The sequence below is a fragment of the Diaporthe amygdali genome, assembly GCF_026229845.1.
Source record: "Diaporthe amygdali strain CAA958 chromosome Unknown NODE_36_length_484128_cov_64_979186, whole genome shotgun sequence".
Classification (NCBI taxonomy): Eukaryota; Fungi; Ascomycota; class Sordariomycetes; order Diaporthales; family Diaporthaceae; genus Diaporthe; species Diaporthe amygdali.
Window position 1 is genome coordinate 110,420 of NW_026517056.1, and position 23,769 is coordinate 134,188.

The 23,769-nt window shown below is 54.6% G+C and overlaps 5 protein-coding genes across 5 annotated transcripts; 1 reads left to right on the top strand and 4 right to left on the bottom strand.

Moving 5' to 3' along the window:
• Window positions 1–1,757: 1,757 nt before the first annotated feature.
• Window positions 1,758–3,094, bottom strand: J7T55_015028 (uncharacterized protein; the record flags this gene model as incomplete). Its single annotated transcript, XM_053133282.1, has 3 exons — window positions 1,758–1,769; window positions 1,937–2,233; window positions 2,303–3,094. 3 exons carry the CDS (start codon window positions 3,092–3,094, stop codon window positions 1,758–1,760), a joined length of 1,101 nt encoding a protein of 366 aa, XP_052988757.1.
• A 1,404-nt stretch (window positions 3,095–4,498) lies between these two features.
• Window positions 4,499–7,139, bottom strand: J7T55_015029 (uncharacterized protein; the record flags this gene model as incomplete). The annotated part of the gene is made up of 2 exons (XM_053133283.1): window positions 4,499–7,012; window positions 7,107–7,139. The coding sequence occupies 2 exons, from the start codon at window positions 7,137–7,139 to the stop codon at window positions 4,499–4,501; spliced, it is 2,547 nt and encodes an 848-aa protein (XP_052988758.1).
• Window positions 7,140–9,974: 2,835 nt separating this feature from the next.
• J7T55_015030 (uncharacterized protein) lies at window positions 9,975–10,178 on the bottom strand (the record flags this gene model as incomplete). Its single annotated transcript, XM_053133284.1, has 1 exon — window positions 9,975–10,178. One exon carries the CDS (start codon window positions 10,176–10,178, stop codon window positions 9,975–9,977), a length of 204 nt encoding a protein of 67 aa, XP_052988759.1.
• A 10,788-nt stretch (window positions 10,179–20,966) lies between these two features.
• On the top strand, window positions 20,967–22,287 carry J7T55_015031 (uncharacterized protein; the record flags this gene model as incomplete). The annotated part of the gene is made up of 2 exons (XM_053133285.1): window positions 20,967–21,774; window positions 21,839–22,287. 2 exons carry the CDS (start codon window positions 20,967–20,969, stop codon window positions 22,285–22,287), a joined length of 1,257 nt encoding a protein of 418 aa, XP_052988760.1.
• Window positions 22,288–22,447: 160 nt separating this feature from the next.
• J7T55_015032 (uncharacterized protein) lies at window positions 22,448–23,515 on the bottom strand (the record flags this gene model as incomplete). Its single annotated transcript, XM_053133286.1, has 1 exon — window positions 22,448–23,515. One exon carries the CDS (start codon window positions 23,513–23,515, stop codon window positions 22,448–22,450), a length of 1,068 nt encoding a protein of 355 aa, XP_052988761.1.
• Between the last annotated feature and the right edge of the window lie 254 nt (window positions 23,516–23,769).

A 23,769-nucleotide genomic window follows, 5' to 3' on the forward strand; every position in this document is an offset into this window, starting at 1 on the left:
CGACCTCGCTACTCCCCTGCCCTCCACAGCAGCCGCCACATGGCACTGCAGATGCAGTCGCTTCGTTTGTGGTCGACCCAGACCCGGACCCAGACCCAGACCCAGACCCACAGCTGATGCTGCTGGTGGTGGTGCTGCGCATTCCAATCCCTTCTCTCTACTTCTGTCGCGATGTCACCAATCGAACGACACATCATTTCGTTCGTCTGTGCTGGGCGCCAGCCACCCACACCTGGACCTGCAATTACACTCACACCTGCACCCGCATCTGCAACGATGGCGGCGACGAAGCTTACTACAAGCATTCCCAGGCCCTCGAGATCTATGCCATGTCCATGCCCACGCCATGCTATGCACGCCATCGCCCGCCCATGCACCCATGCCTTCGCTTCCTCCCGTCCCGAACGTCTTACCACACCTCCCCGGTTTAGACCACACACCTGCCATATGTCTCCTAGCTTCCCGACGGACCGACCAGGCGATTGACCGTTGCCAAGCAGCCTTGATGCCGTCCAATGCGGTCCTCGAAACTAAATTCCCCTTTTTGTCGACCCGCCGCCCCATGATTCGTCCCCCAGGGACGAGAGGAAATGCCAGTGGACAAAGCAAGCGTCAATCTCACCACTCATTCCTCAGCCAATGGTCATCCATCAACCCACCGTCCCCTTGCGTCTCTTCTCCTACCCTTCGCTCAGGACTCAAGCGCTTCCCGCAAAATCCCCACTTCCATTCAGCGCACAACATGCCCATTACATCACACCCAAGACCCGTGTATTAAGGCTCAATTGCTCGTTCGAAATACTGATTCATGACGGGGCGAGTCATCATTCCTACGCAAACATGAGAGCTCTGCCCTACGCCTCCCACAGACCCTGTTCTGGTAAATTGTTGTCTCGCTGTTTTATCTAGCCTTGCTGGGAACATCCACTCTTGGTCCGTCCGTTCTCGTTTGAGCACGGCCAATTCGCAGATTTGCGCAAGTTCCATTTTCTGTCTCTTTTATGTCCCGGTCTTGACGGCTGATCATCCAGCTCTCTTTTTCCTAGAGCCTTTCCTCCATACCATCATTCATTTAATCAATCTGATGAAGTGCAATCCTCTTACACATTAAGGCTTTTTACAACGATTGAATCCCCAGCATTTGATGAGTTCACGGTCCAGGGCGGAATGAGATTCTGGACAAAAGATCGATCTTTCATGATTCAGGGCTCTAGGTGTAAGCAGTCCCGAGTCTCTATCCCAAAGCAAGCGCGAGGTGTCCGCACCACTCAGAGCCGCACAGGAGTGTAGATGACTGTAAGTTGTACATACCAGTTGTTCCACGACGACTAGCCTTGGCCGACCGAAGTGGTCAGCTGCTAGGTAGCAATATGAAGTATGTTTTGTTTGAAGTTAGGAAATCAAAAAAGAAAGATAAAAAAAATCATACCAGAGACGAGAATCGAACCCTGGTTGCCACCCTCCAGCTTGCCCACCTTGATCCCTCGCTGGACCACTATTGACCCGCAAGCAGCCCGGGGACTTGACCGCTCCGCCAAGTGGCTTTGGGAAAAGATGGGATGAGATGGGTTTTGAGGGCAGGAGCGCAGGGACTCAATCGAATGGCTTTCACTGCCGGTACTCAATCTTTCATCCAAAGACTTCACACATCGACCGATGCATAAGCAACAGCACTCACTCGACCAACACGTCCATTCAGCTATCCAGAAATCCGCATACAATAACACAATGTCAAAGCGAGGCATTCAACGAAACCCCTAGCACATCTCCTGGAAAAAGACCGACAATTAGTTCAGCAGTGCTACATTTATGGGCCCAAATGCTTCGCTTCAAGGCCAAGGGGACAGGTACTAGCCTGACTGCCTTCAGCCTTAGTACTCAGTCTCTCCTCCAGCTTCTCCTCGAGTCCTGGCTTCGCGGCGTGCGATAATCTTACGAACTTCTCCTCTGGGCCCCCTACGCTCACGCTCGTAAGCCCCAAGTCCTTGGCGAGGCAGTGGATCAGGAAGCGCCGCTCCCTGATCGCCGGCTCGAAATCGATAGCCACGTCACCTTGGATGCCCACGGTCCTCGCCTCGACCGCGAAGCGGAGCACGCGCACTAGCTCGGACCGCGTGCCCTCCTCGTCCACCTGGGCGTTGACGTAGTACGCCGTGCAAGAGTTCTTAGACCACTTCACCAGCCCCACGGCCTTGAGGTCCACATCCGGCACTGTCAGACCTGCCTCGCGCGCCTGATATGTCCGTCCGCTGTCAGCCCATCCGTTTTCACCCCAGAAGGACATCCCCCCCAGAACACTTACCTCGTTGCGGATCTGAATCCACCTCGGCGTATCGTACTGCGCCACCGCTGGCTGTTCCAGCTTCATGCCCCAGCAGCGGCACAAAAGTACCAGCGACAGTCTGGTGGGTAGCTCTTTGGGCCCAGCGATCCACTCACCCACGAATGCGATATTCACACAGCCCGCCTCCTTCCTCGCCCAGTCCAGCATCTCGTCGACGGCTTTCTTCGCCTTGCGCGTGACGACGCCTCCGAGATGGACCGGGACCCCTGGTCCGTAGACCTCGCTCACCTTCTTGACAATAGCCGTAACTTCTACAACACAATTATCTAGGAGACATCTGTTTCGTGCGTCCAGCAGCGTGCCACGCACCCAGTCAGGCCGCCTGGCGACCATCCACGCGGGCGCGGCAGTGAGGTCGACCACGACGGACTCGACAGCGAGCCGCGGCAGCGAGGTCGCGCACCGGACCCACGAGTCCGGATCGAACACGCCGCTGGCGCCGAAGGCCGTTATGTAGCGCGCGGCGTGGAGGTCCATGTCCGCAAACAGCCGCAGGCTGATGTTGCGCATGTGCGGCTCGTCCGGCCGCCACCGCGCCCCGAGGATGGTCGCCGGCCGCTCGAAATGGTACACTGGTGACCACTTCTTGAGGAGCTGGAGGGTGTCGAGCCGGATCTTCTTGCAGGCCAGGAGGAGCGGGAGCAGCGGTGCCGTCCTTGGGGCGGCGCCGGCGTCGCGGACCTCGCTCGGGATGAGGTGGTCTAAGATTTGCTGCCGCAGCTCGGCCGGGCAGTCCAGAAGGGAGACCATGTTGGTTTCTTAGGTATCGATGCAGTCTATGTCGAGCCAGGTCAGTCTTATGGCTGAAATAAGAAGATGAGAGAAGGTTTGGGGCTTGAGCTAAGTGTTCTTTGGTTAATGGACAGAGGAAACATGGAGGGTGAAGTCTTGCTGACTCACACTTGGGTGGCTAGGCAGCCAGGCAGACCTTTGACTGATGTCCAGCTACTGCGCTCAATGAAGTATGTTTAGTACCAAACGGATTGGTAGTGATGTGTATTGGGATGAGTTGGCTCAGAGCACCTGCATACCCGGGATGCTCTCAAAGCAACTTTTGCTCACTTTAGACGCATCTTGCTCACGTTGCATCTCACAGCAGGGGACCCTTTCAAACCAAGAGGGCAAGCCACGAAGAAGACACCGGGTCAAAAGTATTGAACGCGAATTATTTCTGCCGTGATATCATTTCTCTGTTTGACCATCCAGGCCACCTAGATCGACCGCCTCTAAGGCCGACCAATTATCTATCATCTGCCCATACCATACAGTAAAATACGGTACCAACAAATCCTCTGGCAAGTCAAACCCTCAACAGACAAGCAGGCATTTCTCTTCCAGACTCTCTCCTGTTCGCCAGGCAACCAATCAGACAGCGCAGCGCTTCAGAAATATGTTCACACCGAATTGAACTCAAGCAAAACACTCGTGGAAACCTTTGAGCAACGAAGAACGCAGATGCAGAACCCGTCGTGCTAACATGCAGGAGCGGACAGTGACAAACACGACGATACGCCAGATCCCGCCATAAAGAGATATCTTCGTCGAAGAGAAGAACCTGGACGCCAGCCAGTAGTCCTGAGCCAGGGATTGCCGAATCGCAACAGTGACTCTTGACTATTTTTCTACCAGTGCCATAAACACGCCAAAAAAGAAAAAAAAAAGTTGGATATTCCGTCAACCTCGGACCCCGGATGACACCGGGGCCAGACAAACAGTAAGACAACGCAAAATACACAGCCGAATGGGCTGATGACTCAAAATCATAGAGCTGGCATGAACATCGTTGCCAAGTCGTACGTAGCCTCGTAATTACGCAGATGGCCGTCCCTGTGGGTGGATAGAGACGCACTAGTAGGCGGGCGGATGGAGTCTTGTAGTTTTGTAGTATAGGTCGATGAGGAGAAGTGAGATGAACCATGAAAACGCCTTTTCCGCTATGCTCCGGTGAAAATGATGAATCTTGAAAAAGCCAACCATGAAGCCGCGCGCTGTTCTTTTGAAAAACAAAAACACTTTGGGTATTTCGAAAATGACTCGGGATGTATGTATTCGGCAGCCAGACTGCCCTTAGTTCGGAGGGTTGGGGTATCATCGCAATCGGCTGTCGTGGACTTGGAGTGTGTTGGGTGGTGAATAATGTGTAGCGCGTGGCGCTCATCCAAGTGTGCGACCGCTGTGGATAGGTTGCAGAGTTGGTCGATGTACGGCCGGACTTGGGTGCATTGGTGAGTCAGGATGTCCGAAACGCGACCCCGGAAAGTGAGGTGTACCGTTCACATCCCAGTGCTCTTCACTGAGAACGTTGAGGTAGCCCTCGCCAACTTGAGTTCGCAAGGCCTCAATCTTGCGCCGGTACATCTCGCCTCCGACATCCCATTTCTGGGAGTCCGTCCACGATGTGGGCGTTCCAATTTCCTGGGTAGGCGACACAGGTGGTAGCTTGGGAATGACAGATGTGTCGATGCGGGGGACACCACGGCTCGCCTGGGTCCGGCCTTCCTCTGCCACGTTGGGGTTGTTTTGATGTATCTCGGTGGTTTGTGAAATACGGTAGTTGCTATCGAGGCCAGTCACTGCCCCCATTGCTTCGTTTTCACCTGGCTGCCTGGCAACATGAGCTTGAGAGTCGGCCAGATCCACAATGCGCCGTTTTGGCGCTCTGCGACGGCTCCGAGTGGAGTTGGTGTTGACCTCACTGGCGGTCGCTTTTGGCGCCGGGCGCTCTTTACGAAGCACCGAGGGCTCCTTGGGGTTGTCGTAGACGATCGCCGGCTTGCTCACGTCAACCGCCTTCAACTCCGGGACCGGAGGCTTGATGACAGGAACCGGAGCTGGCTCCTGGGTACGTTCAACTAGATGCTTCCTTTCCGAGTAGGTGGGACCCGTCATGTCAATCAAAACATCCTCAGTGTAGCCAGGCGACTGCCTGAACAAGTTGAAGATTGTGATACGGTAGTCCTTGTGCGTGCGGGTGAAAGGGTTTCCCTCGACCCAAATCTCACGGATGTCAGGAATTCTCGTCAAGCGCGCTAGCTCGACAGGGTCTGTCAGACGGTTGTCCCTCAAGTCCAGCCTCTCCAATGGATACAGTCTCTCGATTCCGGCCAGCGATTGAAGGCGGTTGTCCCGCAGGTTCAATGCCGTGATTGCCGGCAGCGGATTGCGCGTGAGCGAGTGGAGAGACTCGATAGTGCACTTTGACAGGTTAAGAGCCCGGAGGGCAGTGAGCGTGGCCAGGCTGTCAGGGATCTCGTTGAACTCGTTCGAGGACAGGTCAAGCGAGTAGAGTGTATTGGCCAAAGGCGCAAGACTGGCCTCGGGTATCGAGACAAGGCCGTTCTCTGCGAGACTCAGATGCCTCAAGAAACGCCATTTTGAGGACGGAAGCGCACCCGTAGACAGAAGGTTTGAAGTGCTGCCCCGGTTGTGGTGCCAGGAATCGGACATGCTCGACTGCGAGCTGCCGGAGCCTGAGCGATGGACCTTGTGAGAGCCGCGGACGTGATGGGAACCGTGCCGAGCACTAGCGGGCCTCCTGGGAGAGTGGCTCCTGGGACGTGAGCTCTTTGTGGGCGACTTAGGTACCTCGACGACAGCGACAGAGGCTCGCCTGCTGTTCCGAAGGGCAAGCTCGTTCTCATGGTCGACAGCGGCCTCGCTCCCTATGGAGCCGACATTCAGATCTGCAGCTCGTGTACCCGGCGATCCCGGTGCCGAAGTTGACTTCTTCAACTCGGCAGGAGTCGCCAGCGTCATACTCCGCCGTGGGCTAGCAGTTCCGGGCCATGTTGTTGTCGGTGACGAATGTGACTTCGATGTTCGCCGTCTCCTTTTATCCATGTCGTCAAGCACGATGTCGATGAGAATATCAGCAGGGTCGGTGAGGCTCGCTCGCTTGACTGTCAGGGACCTCAGCTGGTCCGCCATGCGATCCCAGCCGAAGAACTGCCGAAAGTCGATGTCGCTAACCTCGAGCGCCTGGCAGTTCTTGAAAATGTGTAATGGTACTGCTGAGTCGAAGGGGAATTCCTCGTAACCCTTGATAAGCCGAGCGCGAAAGTCTGGTGCCAGGCGAAGGCACGGCACCTTGGTGAATGCCGAATACAGATATTTTAGGTCGGCGTCCAGAGCAGCTTTTTGTCTTTCAGTGCGAGCAGCAGACATGCCCGATCCGATGCCAAAATTCGACCACAGTGCAGACATCCCAGACATGACACTTCGGATGCTGGACACGGACCGGATTGAACCGACCTCTGAGCTTCGAGTCTTGGAGCGTTGTGACTGGCTCAGGAACGATACATAATTCGCTGATGTACTCGTATCATGTAAATTCTCAAGGCGCACCTTCATGGGGCCGACGGGTATCTTGAGCTCCTCGAACCGCGAGAGGAGGTAGAATAGGTGGTGCGGTGTGAGAGCCAACTTTGCTGATTTGGCCGTCTGAGACGTGAAGTTCAGGGAGCCGAAGGACAGCGCAGCGGCGAGTCCATTCGAAGAGGGCCCTGCAGCAGTGGAAGGTCGTTCGGGAATGGTCGTCGGAGTCGTGAGCCCTGCGGTCGGCACTGCGGAAACGCTTTGTGAAGCTCCATGTCGAGGGGGGTTTTGCCTTCGCAGTTGCAAAGCGTTGGCCAGGGCCTTTTCGTGGGTGCGCACGAAAGTGGCCAGTTGCTACGACAACGCAGCAAAGTCAGTTTCTTGGACCTCGTCAAGATACTCGACAACTAAGGAACCGTATGTGCGGGCTCAGGATTTCCAGACGTACCTTTATGAACAGCTCTCCGTCTTCTGAGTCCATGATTATTTCTGGGAATGCATTGGGGGTAGGAGTAACAAGTGGTGGACGAGTTGGTGGGTCACGAGGTCGATGGGGGCGGCAACAGTAATTTGAGAGCAGGTCGAGGCGGGAGAATGCCGAGAGAAGGTGAGGGTCTGCTCGTTACTTTTTAGGACGGCCCGGAGGAGATGAAGGAGGGAAATTCAGGAGAGCAACTGCGGCGGCGGTTGGTCGCAAGCAGCCTGTGCGAGGTGGTATTGTCAGTGTACAGCGCGCAGGAGGCGGCACAGTTATTTCACGAGAAAGGGGCTGTGAAGCAGGGCGATTGCAAGCAAGTGACTCGACTGGAGCCAGGTGTAGTGCGATGGGAACTGAGGTATGGTGGTGTGCCGTGCCAGCGTTGTACCGATATCCAGCTCCAGAAGTGGTCCTCCAGTGCCTAAGATTTCGGGTCGGACCTTTGGAAACAAGAGGCTCGGCGGGTCGTCGTGCTGCGGTGATATAAAGATGCAAAGGATTCAGGGTGCGGGGCGTTGCCGTGGTCGTGGTCAGGGTCGCGGCCGTGGGTTGCTGTGTGGGCTGGAGATGGATGGGCCTCGAGAGAAGGGCCCGGTAGTGGCTTTTCTACCGTCATCCGTTGGGTTTCAAGCGTGCCCTCGAGGTTTCAAGGCGGCTATTGTCACGAGAGCGGTGTCGAGGGCATGTTTCCAGCAACTAGGCAGTCGAATTTCGAGAGGCTGAGGGCCCAAGTTCGGAGGATTGTTTTGTTTGTGTGAGGCACCCGGTGGCTGGGCTGCGGTGTACTTTGGACCAGGTAGACACACGCCGCAGTCGCCTCAGTGACAAAGCACAGCAGTAGACTCGACTCTGTTCACACCGTGATGTGCTTGTGACATGACACGCAGTGGACAAAAAAGGCCAGCACAGTTGGGCATCCGGGATTGGGACAATACAGGGACAGAAGGGTTCATATGGGACGACGCCGACCAGACGTTTCGATTGTGTCGCTTTGTTTTTCCTTCTTTTTTTTCAAGAGCCTGCTTCTTCCTCGCAGGGCTCTTGTTGAATTTGTTGAAGACTTGATTTGCAGTCTCGAGGCACATATGGCACGCGGCTCGCTGCAAGGCGTACCGGAGGCAACCGAGCGAGGTGAATCATCCGGGCAACGGTGGCAGAGGGCATGAGGGAGGGGAGAGACAAAGCAAAACACCGGAGATAAGACAACCGGCGAGCCCGCGATAAGAAAGCACAAGGAAGCAAATGCAGACTCACAGTTACTGGCTTGACTGTCCAAAGTCAAACTGACCGGCCCTGACGTCCACTTGTTACAGTGACGAGAATGACTGACTGCAGAGAGGGAGCAAGATGTTCGAAGGAGGTGGTGAAGGAGGAGGAGGAGGAGGAGGAGGGAGAGAGTATCCAAGCAGTCGGCGGCGGCGGAGGCGGAGGTGGTGGTGTAGAAGGGGGAGGCAGAGAGGGTCAACGACAAGGGCTAGGTATACCGCCTTGTTTAGTTCGGTCGCTACTGTGTACAGGACTTGTACCGTGTTGTATGGTTGGTCTCTCGGTTGCGACGACGGGGCGGGAAAGGAGAGAGGGGGCAAGAGTTGGATGGCTCTCCGTTCCCAGCTGGTAGGCGTCGAGCTAGTCTTATGCCAGTGTAGGAGGTGGCAGGGTGGGTCGGCACCAGCAACGTCCCCAGTCAAGATTCAGGGTGCAGCTGCTCAGGGGCCCCCTGCCTAGCGGGACTGCCAGGTAGCTGATAGTGCACGGGGCGCGTCTTCTGGAGACTCTTCTTGTCTACAACCTGCGTGTGGTCGGCTCGTCGACTGGGTTGTGAGCGGTGATATTTCTTGCGCGGCCCACAGCACCCACAGCACACACGCACGCACGCTCTCACTCACACACAAATGTGTGGGTTTCGAGCCGCGGTGGGTTGTGGATACGATGCAGTCCAGTACAGTACATGCCATCTTTCGGAAGCAATCATTCAATCAAATAAGATCAAAGAGGTTCTGGCTAAACTTCCAGCCTTGTGCACGCCGCTGTTGTACGGGTACGAGATGCTGAGGCTGCTCATCTCCCGCCGTACATTAGTCCTTTTTTTTTCTTCCATGTACTCTTTCTCTTACTCTCCCGCCTTTGAGAAGGCAGCCGTTTGTTTACTTGATGTCACCCTCCCCGGACTCGGGCGAGTTCCACGCAGTTCGCACTCTAAATCTTTCACATTAGCGTCTCGGATAACTGGAGAATGCTTCCAGGTTATTATTATGTATGATCATACGCAGTGCGCAGCATGCAGGTCGGAGAAGGCACACAGTAGATTACCCTCGCCTTGACCAGTGACCACCACGGTCTCGACTTCGATGGCCTTCTAGATGGGTCACGACAGTTTTCTGTCTCTAGACTTTTTGCCGCCGCAAGGGCCGGAAAGGTTCTTCTATGCTGCATGAGCAGGTCAGCCGTCCAATCCGCGCACGGAGGATGCTAGGAAGGTTGAGGCTGCATAAGCAGTCGCATCGCGCTACAGTAACTCTTGTGTGTGGGTGGGTGGGTGGTGGATGGTGGGATGGATGGATGGATGCTACTGTATGGGTGGGTGGTTGAGCGTTGGGGGCTTAAGCCGGGGCGGACTCGCCAGACTCAGGTTGTGCATCCGCAGAGTCAACCGACTCAACTACAGACGCATACTGTACGTACATGGAGTATAGTACATACGAGATGCATGTCTGAGTCCTTGACAAGACGACAGCTGGTCTAGAGCCAAGACTACGTTGAGATTTGAGCCCCTATGCATGATGCAGGCAGGCCTCTTGTCTCCGTCCCTGCCGCCAAATGCACATCAGAATCCTACCCCTACTGCTCATTGACGCTACTGTTGTTGATGATGTTGCTGCTGCTGCTGCTGCTGCTGCTGCTGCTGCTGCTGCTGCTGCTGACTTGTCGCTCACGGGCAACGCATCGGTCAATGTTGCGGTCAACTGATATTTGCGCCGGAGGCAGCTGGACAGGCGAGAGTGGCGGGCTGACGGGGGCTGCACAGGCGGCAGGAAACAGCATCGGACTGAGGCCGAGGAGACGATCAGATCAGCGGCCCAAGGAAGCTCCTAGCCGACGTCTTCATGGCATTGACTCCGAGGCATATCCGGCAGAGGATGTGCTGTCCTCATGCTATGATGCCTCACCCTTTCTCAACGGCTATAGCAACGGCGACACCGCGACGCGACGCGACTCGACAGCTGGGGAAAAGATATTGTGTGCATATGGGTCTTGTCTTGTCGATACGATAGATAGTCTAGAATGGAGATGCCGTCCGTCCCTGGCCGTCAAGGGTGACTATGACCACCGTCCGTCTCTCCCCGTTCTCCACCTCGAGTTGTTGAACAGGCAGGTTGGCAGGGGCAGTCTTGCACTGTTCCACTTGCAACTTCTGCATCTGCAAGCTGCAGCTGCCCCAGAGCCTCATTCCTTCCCCTTCCAGATTCCTAGTAGGTTGCAATTGCAAAATTGGCGATGTTGATGCTTGAGGAAGGATGCAGCCGGCTCCTTCCACGGCGACCAAGGCACATGCCTCGTCTGTCACAGTAAGCTGGTAGATACGTACCTGTACCTGTCGAGTGTTTACTGTCGATAGGTATAACACTAGGCCGTAGACTACTAGTAGGACTTCACCTGGGTTGTGTGTGCATCACCAAGGCAATGGAGCTCCCGACAAAAAAGTTTTTGTTTACTCTCAGCTCATTGACACGCCACTGGTGTTATTGAGCTTCGGAGCTCCCTGGTCTCTTCTCATTACTTTCTCGTCTGAGCAATTCATGCAGAAACCGTTAGTGGCTCTCCTGTCAAATTGCGGTGCCACTTGGGATTGATGGCGTCAGTCGGCTTCTGGGATCCTTCCATGAGTGCCCCGCCCGCAAGCAACCTTGGTGCTGAACGCGCGACTAAGACCGGTGGGCAACGGACGGGTACGGGGCAGCATCGTGCAGGCCAGAGCGCCAGGATGCCAGAATGCGACCAAGGCTTACACCGACTTACACGCGCCTTCAAGAAAATCTTTTTTTTATGTCTGTCTGTCTGTCTGTCTGTCTGTCTGTCTGTCTGCCTGTCTGCCTGTACAAACAGCAGGTTCTGTTGTCATTATTACGGCCCCCGATACATGGCTTTGTTATTACATCAATCTGCTTCTGACCGCTCTTCAGGTGCATTTGGTACTGATGATCCCAATTGGCTTTTCGCACAGACAGGCCCGACTCTTCAGAATGGTCGAGGGTGCCGAGAGTGCACACAGACTCGCTCTCTCAATCTCGTTATCTCATCCCATGGCTGCTTTGCTCCATCCAGGCCCCGGTCCCCGGACGCGCAGACACGACAAATCCCTTCGGATCTTCCTTCCCATGCAACCATGCAGCTGAAGAAAACGGGTCCATTTGCCATGGTCGCTCCATGGACCGCGCCAACCTTGTCCCCTAGGGCCCCTAGGGGAGACCCTGACTGGTGTCTGCTGTGCATCAATTCGCCAGCCTTCTAGCGCCCGTGTGCTTCACCAAGACAACAGACGGCACTACCAACACCAATTGCTGGGCGACATGCTGACGGGCCAGCGGCTTGGACAGACGAGCTTTGGCGCCCGTCGGCCGACTGTTGGCTCCGACAACTTTTTTTCAGAACTCCAGGCAGCGCAATTCTTCCGGCAACCGGCCGCTCGTGGTAGCCGTCTAGCCCTTTGAGCTGGCCCGTTTCAGCGAAGCCTCACCGTCCGCTTCTGCGTCGCCTGGACAGTTGGAATGGACCCTGAAACAACGTCTGCAAATCATTTCCCCATGATCCTTGTGCTGAACAGAGCTCTGACCATAAGCCGCCGATTTCTTGGGGAAGCAGTCAGCATCGGACCGTCGACGCCACTGTACATCCAAACCGCAGGTCGCATTACCGAATGTGTCCTTTCTTTGCGACCTGTACGGTCCATGAGCCGACCTGATGGCCATGAGCCGACCACATGGTTCCCAAGGGCATCTAGAAAACCAATCGTTGCTGGACGCACATATTCCAGGCTCCGCAACTATGTCATCGCCTCCACACGACCGAATCCACCAGTGGTCGCGGTTTGGGATGGCCGGCATTCATGTTGCATGGCATCTTGCGTGCGCTGCGAAAGCCCACGATGCGCCAGGGAGAGCCATCTATGGATCTCTCATGCAACCCCCCACCTTGAGTGGTGTACCGCGGAGCCACCAGGGGACCCATGACCTGGCACCGATGACATTTGTCGTTCTCTCTCCTCGTCTTCGTTCGGATCAATGGCCAGTCAGGGACGCTCGAAACGACCTCATTGCACACTTCAAGGCCCTCCCTCGTGTGCGGCACGTTGCCATAGGCCCACACAGACAACTGGCCGTGTACATGATCCCCATCATCATCCCCGCTATTACTTGCGTACGCTGGGCATAGATGCCTATCTCTGTTTGAACGCGCCACAGTGGGATCGACTCCTCTCCCGAATACATGACTCGAAGCCGGCTCAAGCAAGGAAAAAGAGCGACAGCGGTTGTCGCATTCGCCTTCGTTTCAGCCTCTTTACTTGTCATGATACCTCCCCTTTGGTCACTGATTCTGGCGATTTGCTAATCTGATTAATTGATCAACGACATCGATCACGTCTTCTCCGCATTTGATAAGTGTCCCTGAGTGGGACCGCTCAACCGTACGTTGAAGGTGAGGGCCACGGGGCACGTGGGCTCTCGCACTCCGAATCGAGCGATACCTCCCGTCTCTGTTCCTCCCTCAATATAATTACCCAAGCACGTGTTGAATACCGGCGCAGAGGCATGACCAAACCCTCATGGCCACAAGCTCGTTTGGCAAGTTAAGGCACAGACCGTGCACAAGAAATGTTAGTCCGAGGACTGACAATCTCTTATCCTTGGGTGGATCTTGTCTTACGGATTGAGCAAAGCACATGATATTCTCTATAATTTTCTCGGGCTGGCCATCCATACTCTCAGCCTTGTGAAGGTAGAAATCAAGGCTGCCAGTGTCCACTGATTCCTTCAGCCAGCCTCAGCGGCTTGTGCCCACTCACGTGTATTACCGCATCTTAGAAATGGTCCTCACTAGCGTCTACTGCCTCGTATCGGGAGGCCAAAGAAGCCAGTCAGCCATCCGAACCCTCCGCGCAATGGGTGTGGCGCACAATAATCACGATGCCGATTTGCTCACCGTCAAGGTCTGCATGCGCTGAGCCTAGCAACAACATCCAGGCACGCCACGCCAGCACGACAGAGACTGAGAAAGTCAGGCTTTCTGATGCAGCGCCAAGGTTCCTCTGCCAAACACTGCTTAAGTGTTGCGCTGCGCGCAGACAGAGCTATTGGAGGTGATTGTCTAATAAGTGGGCGGTGGGCGGCGCATGCCCAGATGTTGTATTACTACACTAGCACACGGGACTAATCAGAGTGGTGTCCTGTGTGTAGGTGTTCACTCCAAAAATATAGAAGATGGTGTAGGGTGTGGCACTTAGTTATCCGCATGATCTTCCTGCCATTGACCTGTCATCGCAAGGTCGGTGCAACCCTTGTCCAACTGAGGTTGATTGAGTTCACAAGCCAACGGACTAAAACTTCGACCTTCATTTATTGCACGGACATCTCGTCAGCCGACAAAGTGTCGCGCGTCTGATTTTGTTTCGGTATCACGCAAAGCTCAGCGTAACCATGAGACGGTGTCTGCGACATGAAAAAAAGACACTCCGCATTGAAGCCATGCAGGTCTATCACCTCGCCTTCACAGAGCCAATGGCACTGGCTCTGGAGCGCACACACGCACTACCTGCTTAAGTGTTTGCATGCAGCCCGGCGATCCTAGACGGCGCGTTGGGAGCCTCCGGCCTCCGGAAACCACCACACCTGCGCTTCACTAAGCGCAAGTGCCGTTGGACGCATATTAGCGTGAGCTGCGAACCACATCTTTTAGCAGGAATCTTATCAGTGTCCAGCTGTTCCGAGACGAGCACTGCCTCATTGCGACGAGGGTTACGCGGTCTGTTCAAGAACAACGCAGTCTTTCCCTCGCGTCTTGTGAACGAGGACAACAAGATTGCGAATTCAAAAGCTCTGTTAATGAGTGCACGACACTTGATCTAATCTGTGGCGGGCCGTGCACGGATTCGATATTGGACCCCGGATCGTCATCACTGTGTTGCATGGTTCCATGGCCGTTGCGGCGCTGTCGGCGGCAGTACCAGAAATTGTACTCGCCGGCGCCTGGGCGCTCTAACCGTGCTGGGGGGGACAGGACCAAGACGGCCAAATGCATGGATCCCTGTCCCTGACCCCAAGAACCCTTTTGACTCCATGGAGGGGCTGCTCGGAACCATCATGCGTTTCGTCCGTTCATTCGAGCGCCAGCAAACAGCCCCCCACACTTGCCAGGGAGAAAGACCGTCTGCGGGCTTGGCCCAGACATCAGACTGCCCGCGTACAGTACTATGCGTTGCAGCGAAATGTTACGATGGGCAGAGTGTGTTGCACCGCGCAATGCACAGCACGGCTACTCGGCCTCTTGATACGCCAATTGGCATCCTCACCGCCATGAGACATTCGGACCACCTGACGCTTGCCCTACCTACACATAGACTGTGACGCAGGATCATTCGACGTTCCCGAGTTGCTGACTTCCTTTGCCTCATCTTCGGCATCTGGATTTGAAATTCTTGGCTGAGGGCGGCGGAGAAGAGGGGTTGTGTCAGGATTCGCGGTGAGCAATTCAGAGTTTGATGGTGTCGTCCTTCCGTTGTAGATCGACCGGAGATCTCTAGCGCACGGATTGCTGTGGTTCCGTTTGTCGGTCGGCGAGCGTAACCTTTTTCCAGCAGAGGCCTATCACGCCAGCCCAGCCAGCCCAGCCAGCGAACAGACACCCGCGCGGAGGCGGCCCGCGAGCTACGAGGTGCGCGTGCTAAACTGCCGACCGCCGCCGATGAAGCCAAGTCTGGGAAGAGGTGAGGGGGGCCGGACACTTGAGAACCAACCGACTGCGGAGGCGGGCGACGCTGCCGGGCAATCTTTAGGTTTCGCCCGCGATTACGCGTGTATCATTGCAGGTTCAGGAAGCTATTTTCGAAAGAAAAGGTGAGAGGCGCCCATAATGCCAGCTGTGCAAGTTCTTGGTGTTGGCTCTCTTCCGCCGAGAAATAACCCTATCTGTGCATACTGCAGGCACTCACTCCTCTATGCCATGCAGGCGGCTAAAGAAACCCACATATTCCATACACTGCTGTCGTCGCAGGTCAGTGGGTCTATTTCGCAGACTGATTGCATCCTCATCAGCAAGCTTGCCGGCCTCTCTATTTTGGATGCTTCGTCCGCGAAGGCCGGTTCTGGCTGCTGGTGCTAGTGGGAATGTTTCCTGGACAGTGCCAAGAGGCGGTGGCTGGACTCATTGACAAGCCCCAACTAAGAAGCACCCCTGTCCACCTCAAGGGATTGAGTTTCCCTTTCCAGGACATGTCAAGGATTCTCATTCGCCGGATGGAGATCTCATAGATCTAGATAGCAGGGATGCCGGGGAAAATAGTCATTGTTTTGATTTAATCGACACAGCTGAAATGTCGACTCTGGGGAAACATGCTTATTTCTGGTCAACGGCGGAGCCCAAAACCTGTTATTCCTGGAGCGATTTCCTGGGGAAGTTTGTTTCTGGCCTAAAATCATGCTATTTCGAGGGACTTGAAACATCGCGTTGGTCGTTCAGAGGCTGACCGCTCGCTGACCGGACAGGGAGCCTCTGGTTGAGCGGCGCGGCCGAGCAATGTGCGCGGGCGGCACGCTGCTGCCGGTCGCTGTCACGGGTCAAGAGACAGACAGGCCAGAAAAGGCAAATGCACGCCCTTAATTATTTTGCGCTTTGCCTGACACAATCGAATGCTTTGCGTCTGAGGTTTTGCAATACTCGAACCACCGCGCGAGTCACATGGGCGCCTGCTGTCACGACAGATGCACGGCTCGCCTTGCCGGCGCCGAGTCGCGCACCGCCAGCGCTTTTGAGTGCCAGCCTACTTCAACGCAGTGCATCTACCTACCCATCCCGCGTGGCTTGTCCACGGTGTGGCATTCGCTGGCTACGGATTGGTTGCCATGGAATGTCACCACACTCATAAAGAGAGAGGAGGATTCTCGTCGGGTGTTGACGATTCCCTTATCCGGGTGGGCATGACTCGCAGCGCGGTTCCGATGACGCCCGAGTGTATGTAGCGTTGCGTTTTGTTCTAAGACCGGCAATCCGACGTGCCGGTAATCTGTACTGCGACGCACGCCGGATCGATTGGGATTGCTTTTTTGTTCTTTTTTCCCTCTGGAATTTTCTTCTTTCCCTCTCTCTTGAGCACAGACTGGCTTGGTGGGCCTGGTGTGACTTTGTCGTCGTCTTGGATGATGGGCATGATGACACGCATGAGGATGGCATCTCGTTATCTGCAGGGCTGAGGAGGGGTCTAAAGTACCAAGCAATGTTTGCATACACGTGATGATGCCTTCGGTGGACAGACGTATCGCTGGTGGTGGATGTCTGTGTCCACCGCAGTCTGACGTGCAGCCAGTCCTTACTGAGAAAAGGTGACCCCATTCGACTTCTTTTTTTCCTACTTTCTGCCCCGAGTAATGCCGTCATCGTTCGTCTGAACATTTCGCAGCCATGAGTCGGACACACCACAAATAACCATCAGCTGCTGCACACAGAGTGGGAAAGCCGCATATTGCAAGAATTATACACACCGTACCATGTTTTCATATTTAGAAAATTCCCATGTACTGTATTGCGTACGTCCTTCCCCCTGTGTCTCGTGACCCAGGCCTTGTGGCACCTGTTCATGGCATGAGGTGAAGAAACCTGGTATCGACTGGGTGGCTCACCTTGTTCACGCCCTAGGCGCCCGACAACATGTGGGACCAGGGCGCCTTCAACGGCGGCCGTCGTCGAACGAAAGCCCTGAGACGGGGAATTCCACAGCTTGGTCTGGCTCCACTCGCTTGCAGGTGCTACAGGGCACGCTCGGCAAATTTTCTAATTCTTTCCCTTGCCTGTCCTTTGCACCGTCTTATCCCCCTTCCAAACCTGTCCCTATGTCTGACCGCTGCTGCTCGCTGCTGCTGCTGCTGCTGCATGCGTGCATGCATGGTGACAGCTTTCCCCAGACTCTTTGCCCTGGTTGCGCCATGCACTGGCAAGTGCCGAGGGAATGTTCGCTGCGGTCCCACTCGAAGCCCAGAAAATTTCCAGAGCTATCAATAGCCACGCCAATTTTGTGAGGCTGACTTACCGCCCCGAGGAACATCCGATTGCTCTGGCAGGAGGGAAATTGTGGAGGGTGTGAGGTCATCGATGGCGCCCTCACACCGAGGTGGGTTCGGGATGCCGCTGGGTTGGGTTTCGACCGTGGCGTGGCTGTGGGTTGTGGTTGTGTAGGGCAAAAAGGAGGGGTTCCGAACGAGTGTGTGGACACCTCTTGCCCCTCTGCCCCTCCGTGCTGCCCCGGGAGTCGAAGGATCCTGAGGCCATCGTGCTACAATGCTGTCCTACCAAACCTGCCAGGCATGGTGGTTTGGAGACTCCCGAGGGCTCCTCCCTGCTTTTCTTGCGAACGACCCTCTCCACATGCTTGGAGTGTGACTCACAACAGCGGAGATGCCGTACGGACCACTTCATATCTGAACATCGTCGATGACAGTTCCGATAGGGCTTCGTGGTACAGTCAAGTCAGCGATGGTCTGATGCTTGAGCGCAGAAGGCCCGCTGCTCATTATGCTCCCTCGCATTTTCGATCTTCAGGGACCGCTCTAGACAAGGCACCACCCTGAACCATTCATCGGGACGGACAGGAGACATTCCCGCGCGGATGGTATCGAAGTGAATGGAATACCAACGAAGCATTGCTGCCGGCTTTGCAGTCTGGGTTCCGCATCAACAGGCTCGGGACGTGCCCGCGCGGGCTCCAATCACCAACCGGCAACTGGTCAGGCACGCCAGCTGGCCGTCTTGTTGTCTGGTTGGAGAGGGGTGGGATCTCGATCAGATCTGGCTCCCGCGCATATATACCTGTGGCTCCCACATATCGCTTCCGTCTTTTTGGCCGTAGCCGCTGTAGCCCGGCAGGCCAATGATTCCATCAGATGATATCAAGCGGGATGGTGACGTTGCCCGGTTGCGTTGACAGAACAGTGACAGAGGATATGGTTCGTACGGTGGAAGTCTTGGTATTGTATCATGGGGCTAGAACCTACGTTCATAGGCCTTCATTATCGGAGTCTACACGAGAGCCAGAAATAAATGGTTCGGATAAAGCAGTCGATATTCTTGGGGGGCGGCAATGGCACGAAGATATTCACGCGTGCCTATATCTTATGGGAGAAACTTTAAACTTATCGCATAAGTATCATGTTGAATATTGCAGACTGCAGTACAAGATGTTGTAGACATGATCACCACACTCAGGGCTACAGGCTATGATGTATGAGTCTATTCCTCGTGGGACTACGTGTCCAGACGTCCCTTTCGCCGACGATGATGAGGGAACCTTTCATCGGCCACAAGTTGTCACGGCTCCACATCCAACCCAGGCTTCCGACCTCCAAAGGACCAGTGTTGTCCACGAAAGACTTAGTGACGTGGATTGTCTTGGTACTGGGTGTATAATCCTATACACAACTAAGATGTTTGCTCCCAATATTGAAATGTAGACGTGACTTACTTCCAAGGCAAATTGACAGATGAGGCGGGCATGGAGTTTTGTATCATTTCTAGCAACATGGGCGCGTTCTACCTTGCTGGTAGAGTCTTTCCTCCGACTTATGCGGCAGGATTGCTCGCAGGCTTCCGAGACAGATCTTTGATCAACGATGATGCTCATTAACATCACATTAATTTAAATAATACGACAGAATTACGTGTGCTACCAGTCATTGTTCAACTGATAGTCCAGGTCTTGGAAGTGGAAACGATCAGCATACCAACCTGACAGCTATCGGGTCAAACTCAAAGCAAAATCATTAAGGTGTTCTTATATGAGGCTCTCAGATCTCGGTAAAGTGTGAATCCGGCCCCAGTAAAGTTTGACAGTGTCTTGAGCTGCGAAGTATAGAGATATCCCGAGTGGTGGAAAGAAGTCACACTAGAGCTCAGATTGGGAAGATCCTCAATTTGATGTTTTACCCACCAATGTGAGGAGTAAAGCAGCAAGTCTACATAGAGTCTCCCAATTGTATTGTTCGTTTCATATTTATCGCACATTGTGATACATTTTTTGCTTTTGTTTTCCATTTCATCACGTGTCTGTTTGTGCCCCAAAGATCGTCATCACGAGCAATTTATTGATAGACACTCCTCCCCACGTGGGTTGCCTGGACGTCTCAGGTAAAAATCTAGTTGAGCTTGGTCCTATCTCGGAGGGTCTCGTGGCCAACAACTTCTCCGGCGTTCATCCTGTCGTACCGCTGGCTTGAGGCATCCAATCGTTACCATCCTGCTGCAGAAACAATTCAACAATTCCTGTACAGCAGGAATGAGCTTGCCCTTGGCTAATGCAACGGATCAGATGTTCAATGTGGCATAATGTTTGGAAAGAACTGAGCGTGTTTCATCAAGCCACCGAGTATAGTGTTAAGGATCTGCATTTTGTGTGATTGATGAGATTTTCACTTTCACAGCTGCTGTCAGGAAGACAGTTGACGTAAATCCTTGGCGAGCGACGCAGAAACTTGAATGTCACAGGCTTGAAGTAATGGCCAGTCCAGATTACTCTAGAATACGCAGTGCTCTCAGTTGAAGCACGTTTCTCTGCACAGAAATCACTAGTAATCGAAGCAACGGCTTGGGTTGAAATTGCCTAGACCAATCATTCCAGGACGTATGTACGCTCAGCCAAATCAAGGGAACTGCTGAATGAGCGCAGAAAGCTCACAGGGCTCTTGAATCAGGACACCAGTGCTTGAAGATTCGCGTATGATTGCCCGCAGATACTTATTTCTGAGATCATGGTGGTGCCTTCCATTTAGAACTGATACATCTCCCATATGCGAGAACACTGCTCTTACAATGAAATCGGTCATGTTATTGATTGATCTGGTTCTGAATAAAAGGCAGTCACGCCAAGTATGGGAAGACATACGATTAAACCTCGAGAGATTCATTGCGTCCTTTGTGTGATTCAGCTCTTTGAGTGGGCTTCGTAGCGCGGTAGTGCTGTTGTATACTTCACTGATACAATATCATTTTCATGTCTGAGGTACAGAGGCAAGAGGCAGCCAAGAGGCTCCATGAAAGAGTCAAGTCGCTATACTTCCTTCTCTGCGCCATGTTATTATACTGTAGGAGACATGGGTATAGTCATGTAATTGATTAGTCGAACATTACAGAGTAGGCTTTATTAGACAGGCAGCCGGCCTGCCAGTAAATAGTAATTGATCTTCGCGCTCAACCTCATCCTATGAAACCTACTTTTTATCATGAATGCCCTTCAGAATTCGCTCACGTGTGTGTCTAGAAACAAAGAAGCACCCGTGGAACAATTCTTGCGCGGGAGCGCTGTTACATGGAATGACCGGAAACGGATACATAAGCTGAGCCCTCGAACAAACACCAAGAATTGACAAAGCTAGACCAGTCTGAGTGGCAGATTCATAGAATTGTCAATTAGTTGGATGATTGAGACAAGTCTCTCACAGTCATGAGTTTGGCTCCCTTCTATAAAGCTCCATCGACTTCCCGGAGCAGTCTGTAGTCCCAATGCCTTCCTCCTGACCCCAACTCTGTAAACACTTATAAACACCCAGTGCAAGAAAAATACTTAACCCTTGAGCCATGGCTTCTTCAAAAAGGCCCAATACGGATGTCGAGCACAACAAGGTCACATTGGGTCGATCGAAAATTCGCAGAGGAAAGGACGGGAAGGCGCTTGTGGACGCCATTCGCAATAATGTACTATTGTTTCTACAAAACCTCAGCGATGAAGAGGCGCAGAACTATTCACAGAAAAAATTCGAAAGCACCCTCTCAAGTGCAGTCGCAGGAGCGCTCGACCCGGGTGTGGGACCCGAGGCGGTCGTCGACCTCAGGGAACACGGCTACGACAACACGATCCTGTATGCCAACAGACAAGGAGGACAGCTGATGGCATCGCTCCTGAATCTGATCGATGACAATGCGGAGGGTCTGCTCGCCAAGATGCGGCAAAACCTGGATGACCAGACGTCGAGAGCGGACCAGGTCGAGCAGACGCTTGCTTACCTCCAAGGACTGATCCCCATTAGCCCAGCCGGGCAGAGCCATCTGTCCATGGACATCGAAGCACTCGAAGAACCAGGCGCGAATTCTGGCTGGATGTACGGTGTACTGTGGGCAGCGGTCATGCAGTGGATGGACGCGAGGCTCAGACAGATGAGAATGTATGGACAAGCAACTGGTAGAGGCCCGAAGGAGCCGCCGAGTCTAGATGAACGCACCAAGATGATCAACACACGTGTGCATGGGGGAGACCTGCGTGTCGATGCGATTATTTGTAACATCAGCTTTGGTGACCACCGGCACGCCGACCCTCATTACCAGGGATTTTTCAAGGACGCTTTCGTGGAGATGTACCAGCTGAAGGTAGACGACGGATACTGGTTGGGTGAGTACGAGTATGCCCTGCAAAACAAACGTCACGATCTAGACTGACAGTATCCGGCGAACAGCGAAGCGTGGGGACGAGACCAGTCAGGGAGTTGACTGGCCTCACATCATAGGCATTATGAATAAATACGTCGCTGTGATGGATTCCCTGATACTTCTCGCTAAAAAGCTGCCCGTTGACTTGAACTTGGTCCATAAAGACCAATACAAACCCTATGCAGCTCACGTCACAAGCCTCATCACGCAGGCAAGGAATAGCGAGACTTGGCAAGCAAACGGAGCAGCGCTGCAAATCCTTGACACACGTGAAAAAGCAGTGATCAATATGCTCAAGAAATGCACAGTCAAGAAAAATCCGACGAACCAATGGGACCTGCACAAAACCCCACTGACAAACTGGCCACCGGCGGCCTACTTGAGAGACGCGGCCGGTCCACAGCAAAGGACTGCCGGCACGGCTGGCGCGCCGATGACGCTTCGGACTCAGCCGAGAGTCAAGTATGGGCCCTGAGCAGTTAGGGACTGGCACACAGAGAGACGTCAGCAGGCAAGGCTGGCAAAGCACGCGGGCTCGGCCTGCGCAGCTTGCCCAAGTTGAGGGTATCACCAACATTCCAGAAGATAGATTCCGATGCCGTAATAATGTTCATACCGCTGTTCTTCCTGCAAGTCTACCATAGCTTAAACCCACTCGAGACTCTATCGGGCCGGTAGGCCACAAGGTGATCCAGTATCTTGCCCTCCTCCAGCACCTTCCCGCCCAAAACGTCGATCTTGTACTTGTCGCCCTTGACCTGGATCTTCGCAAAGCCCTCTCGCGTCAGGCCCCTCACGATCCCGCTGAAGGGCCCCTTGACCGCCCTGCCGAGCGCCTCAAACGGCGCCGCAATCTTGTCCATGACACCGCCACTGCGCCCCGATGCGCGCGCGGCGGCCGTTTCTCCCCTGCCCACAGGCGTAGACTGCATCTTGAAGGGCAGCGCGACCTCCTCGGGCGCGACGACGATCTTCTTGGGCGGCAGCAGCGGCAGCATCTGGCTGAGGGCGACCTCGAGGGCGACGGGGCTGGCGTTGAGGGCGACGAGCGACCTCTCCTCGGCCTTAGAGCGACTTTTGGCCGTCCCGCCGGTCAGGTAGGACCGCGGCAGGGAGTCGCGCGGCACGGCCCTGATGGAGCTGACGATGTTGGCGGCGCCCAGGGCGAAGTGGCCGCCGAAGTAGCCCATGAGCATCAGGATGGGCACGAAGGCGTGCGGCACCCACCACGGCAGGCCCTCGGGCGGGTGCACCATGATGCTCCAGTAGTGCACGCCCACGTAGCCCATGCAGAAGACGGACGCCGACAGCCCCGACGCGCGCAGCCAGAAGTGCGACGGCCCCTCGTACAGCACCGTGGGCGCGCCGCGCTGGGCAAGACGCTCGGCGACGGACAGGGCGACGGCGTTTTGTTTTGCCGTGGCTGCTGCCGCGGCGGCTGGTGTTCCTTTTGTTGGCTGGTATGGGAGGGTCGGCGGAGGTGGCTTCTTCGGGGCTGGTTTCTGCTTGTTGCCCGAGGGGGCGTGTTTCTGTTTGGCGTGGAGGTGGGCTGATGTCTCGAAGGTGCGTATTGATCGTATCGTTCGGCGCGCTTGGTATATCCGTGTCGCACAGGGTTGGAAACAGTTCGCGCTGCCGGCGGATCGGGGCAGCAGGAGGAGGATATCGCGGCCGAGGCCGTAGCCCCTCGAACAGGAGGCCATGTTGGGTGGTGTTTGCTCAGAAATAGCAAGATGATGCCCTTCTGCTTGTAGAGATTGATCAGTCAGAGAACTAAAGCTCCCAACACTGCGTACTATGCGAAGAAGTGGAAAGACCAGCCGCTAACGCCGAGAAATGAAAGAGTTGGAGCAAAATCATGTGAAGTTGAAATGCGCCGGAGCACCCAAAAATCGTCGGCCGGCGACAGGGATTTGGCTTTCGGCGTTGGGGTTGCACTGATTGGTCAATTGCCCGC